This window comes from Pteropus vampyrus, unplaced genomic scaffold, assembly GCF_000151845.1.
Source record: "Pteropus vampyrus isolate Shadow unplaced genomic scaffold, Pvam_2.0 Scaffold355, whole genome shotgun sequence".
Taxonomy (NCBI): Eukaryota; Metazoa; Chordata; class Mammalia; order Chiroptera; family Pteropodidae; genus Pteropus; species Pteropus vampyrus.
The window spans coordinates 431,576-435,610 of NW_011889136.1; the positions used below are offsets into that span (position 1 = coordinate 431,576).

At 51.1% G+C, this 4,035-nt stretch overlaps 1 protein-coding gene across 1 annotated transcript in view; it reads left to right on the forward strand.

Moving 5' to 3' along the window:
* LOC105304827 (myotubularin-related protein 10) overlaps positions 1-4,035 on the forward strand; it is a 60,774-nt gene that overhangs the window by 25,863 nt on the left and 30,876 nt on the right. The window contains exons 5-6 of the mRNA XM_023522695.1: positions 1,109-1,199; positions 2,597-2,729. Of these exons, the coding sequence (XP_023378463.1) occupies positions 1,109-1,199; positions 2,597-2,729 (224 nt within the window). The remainder of the gene's footprint in view (positions 1-1,108; positions 1,200-2,596; positions 2,730-4,035) is intronic.

Consider the following 4,035-nt stretch of genomic DNA (forward strand, 5'->3'; position numbering starts at 1 on the left):
GAAACTAAAACTAACGACAAACTCTGCTCAGTTGCATGTTTTCCTTTAGAAACACAAGAAACGTTCTGTAGAAACTTTACAAATATATTTTACGCAAGAAGCTGCCACACGCTTATCGGTTCGTAGAATTTGCGTCAGCCCAGCCCCAGCGACCAGCCAGGGACTGACGCTCAACCAGCCCTTCCCGTCGCTGGTGGAGGTGCCTCCTGCTGGCTTCGAAATGATAGCTCATCTTTTTAAGTAAGGTCTAGTCTCCCCTCCTGTCCAGTGGCTTAAACTTCCTCCTCCATCTCGCATCCTTCCAGCCCGGGTCTCTGTGAGCACAGCGCCACCTGCCTTCGGCCAGCGGCGGCGTGAGCGCCGACAGCCCTGTGTCACCTGCGGGCCGCTCCAGGTGACCGGTCCCGCTCAGCATTCCTTTCCCAGGCACGGGGCCTGCGGCCCGGAGGGAGCAGGTGGCAGGTGCTCGGTGCAGAGCCGGGATGCACGTCCTGACGTGTTTGCTTGGAAAGCCCCCGCGTTTCCCCGCGCAGGCGTGGCGGCCGACTGTTTCATTTAAACACAGTTTTTGTTTTTGTATCTTTTTGTGCCTCTTAGAGCCACCCGTGTATTTTGGGATTTCTTGCTAGTTTTCGTTTTTGCGATTATAGATTTCCTATTGACTTTAGATTTCTTTAATCCGTGACGAATGAACATTAAAATTCCGTGCCTTCCATGAAGCCCTCTGATTTGCCGGTACTGAATTACTATAGTTCCCCCAAAATGAAACTTTCTTTTTCTTTTTGTAGGAGTGGATGTGTCGCTGCCCTTTGGGAGAATGCATCTTTAGTTTCCAAGTCGCACTTATGCGAGTAAAATTACCTTCCTGTTAAAATTCAGCGCAGCCGACACTTCCTGAACACTGCCCTGTTTTCGCTAAAGAATCAGCGGGCCCCGGGGCACACGGGAGCCCACGCCCGGCCTGGGCGCTCGCGCTCCGGGCCGCAGCAAACATGCTGACCGCTGTCCGCAGTCGCTGGCCCGAGGGCGCCTGGTCGTCGAGGCCTTACTGTACGTTCATTTAACTCAGTGTGTTAAAATCAAATTCTAAATGTAGAATTTTTCCTAGGTATGCCTTGCAATAGCTCATTATTCCCAGCCAACAGACCTCCAGCTACTCTTTGCATTTGAATATGTTGGGAAAAAATACCACAATTCAGGTAAATATGCAAATATTAAATATTGTGACTAACTGTACATTGTATAAATTTTATTCGTATGTTTATCGGAAGCCTCCAACTGCATAAGCTTTGATGGTTGTAGAGTTTTTAGAATTATTATTAGATCCTTAGAGAAGTAAGCGCTATATATTAAGAGAGACGATATTTGGCAGGTTAAATTTCTTAAGAAGTGACCAGGGAGAACCTATAAGCAGCTGTCGCAGGAATCAGGTCAGCATTTTATCCACAGTCACTGGCTGGAATTTTATGATGAAGAAAGTACATCCCCCTTTAGTTGGTAACTCGAGTTAGTCTTTTAAGAAAACCAGCAGGAAATTAAAAGATACCTGATTTTTTTTAAAAAAGAAAGAAAAGGCTCATTCTGACAAGGTACGGTTGCAGGCAGCAGCCGCAGAGGCTGGACTAGGGTGTGGGCCGTCATGGCCGTGGGAGACGGCCTTAGATTTCCGAGTGGGTGACGGCGGGGTGGGGGGGGCGGGGTGCACGTCTGTCAGGGGACAGTGCGCTCCAGGGACTCGATGTGCGGGGCCCTGCCCGCCACGACGTCACCGGGGAAAGGCCAGGCCGCCGTGTGCTCTGTCCACTCTTCTCATAGACTGATGCCATTTCAATCAACCATTCAAAAGAAACCTCAAAAAAGATAGAGGGAGAACACGTCTCGTTCCAGCCCCGGGCGGGTTCCTGGCCCCACGTCCGCTCGCCCACCGAGTCACGTGTTCTCCCACTCGTGAAGGAAGAAAAGAAATCGGTTACGTATTTATACTGAAATATCCGTTCACCCCAGCATGGTCTGGACGGGGGATCTTATAAATCGTTCATTGTGCTGGTCTTTTACATTTCGTTACCTCAGAACGTATGGTGATAATTTAAATAACCTGTGTGACATGAGTATGTGCCAGCGTCACCGTCCCGTAAATACGTAAAAGTGTAGCAGCGGTACGTGCCGTCCGCGGACGCATACGGGATGAGCGCATTTTCACTGCTTTAAAAGATGCTCGTCAACGTGACGCGATGTATGCAAGCTGTGCCTCACAGGACGGGTAGCTTTTTAATGGCGCTGTGTTTATGGAAATTGGATGGCTAAGCATTCCTAACTTAATCTTTCTTATCAAAATATACTAATCGTAACCCAGACTCGAACAATACCAGTGTTCAGTTTATTTTTTAACATAAAGACAGTTCACGTATTGTCTAGAGCGTCGTGGCTCCTTGCCCTGCTAGCCGGGCGAACGTTCCTTTGGGTCGTCAGAAGCCGTAGACCACCATCGTCGGGGTCAGCCGAGTAAGCCCCTCACCCAGAGCTGCAAGAGCGGGGCCGAGTGGACGAAGTTTCAAGAGATGCAAAATCTGTAGGAGAGAGTCTGATTGCCGCTCAGATCTGTCTGTGATCCGGGCCGATTGGTGGCACTTCCGATGGAAGCGGTTCAGTCCAGGGTATCGATCCGTGCCCCGTGATGAGCTGATCTCAGTGGAAACAGTCAACGTCACCTTCCTCGCGGGCGTCTTTGGGTTAACGACACTATAAATAGTTTATTCGACCCGCAGCTCTTCTGCTGAGCTTTCTTCGGCGTGTCCGTCACTTCTCTAGTCTTCTGTGGCTCGTCGATGAAACTGCTGATGCCTGACGTGTTCAGACGTCATCACACCCATCAGACTCCTGCTCTGACAAGTGCTTCGTGAACGGTGCACGTCGCCGGAGCGCACAGGGCGACAGCCTTTGCTGTCCTTCCGCGCCGTTGCAAAGGCACAGGCTGCATCTTTGAGATCCGCACAAGCCCGAGCCTTCCACACACTGCAGTCCGAGTGCCCAGTAATCCGCCCGTGAACTTCTGGACGACACCTTGATTCATTGCATGGATCAGAGAAGTCCTTTTTTTTAGGCAGGTAGATGACGAAGCTGTTTCCACAAATAAGACCTGCAGTTACCTAAGGAATGAGTCTCTTAGGTGGCCCTAGGCCTTCTGGGGTTTTCTTCGCTCTTCGGCGTCCCTCGGGGTAAAAAAGCACCTCTGAATTGCTCCGCAGTCATCCTCCTGCTTCTGTGAGGATGCTGAACCACAGGGCGATGCGCAGCACCCCCAGCCCCGCCCGTCCCAGGGGCCCTGCGCTGACGGGAACAGTGGGTCCGTTTGTTCTCTTTGAACTTGAGAAAAAGCACAAGGACTGTTTTCATCAGTCAGGTTATTATTGGGCAAACGATGTCCAAAAAGTACAGACCCATCTTTGTTAGGGAGCTGACAGGACGTCCGATGACGCTTCTGGACGGAAGGTCGGGAACTGTCCCGACGTTACCTGCAGCCCGAGTGCCAGCTCCCCCGCTCCCCGGCGCGGCGCGCTTGCGGACTCCGTGCTGTGACCCCAAGCGGCAGCGCTGGCCACACTCGCAGCGGGAAGTGCGCGTTTCCAGTGAGATTTACTTTACGAATCTGTCCTTCCTGTTAACACGGGTCTCGATCCGAGCTTTTTCTTCACGTGCGCGTTTGGAAGCCACTCACGCAGTGTACAGTCCGTTCGAGGCGGTGTAGAAATTTTAAAAAGTGGCCGTTCCTTGGTTCTTTTAAGATCCTCAGTGCAGCTGTGACTGTTCTGATTTTCCTCCTGTCCCTCGGGTGAGTCTGGTTCCTAACCGGACTCGTGCATCTCACGATCCCCAGAGGAGCTTTTAGGAACCCACAAGTTCAAGGCCCTGTTGGAGCCGCTTTGTTGACTCACCTGTCTAACCTCTGAGTGATCACAGTTCTGTTTTTACTTTTTTCACGCTTCTTCATGACACCTGATTTCTACCATGTCATCAGAGCAGGGGATAGGCTTTCTT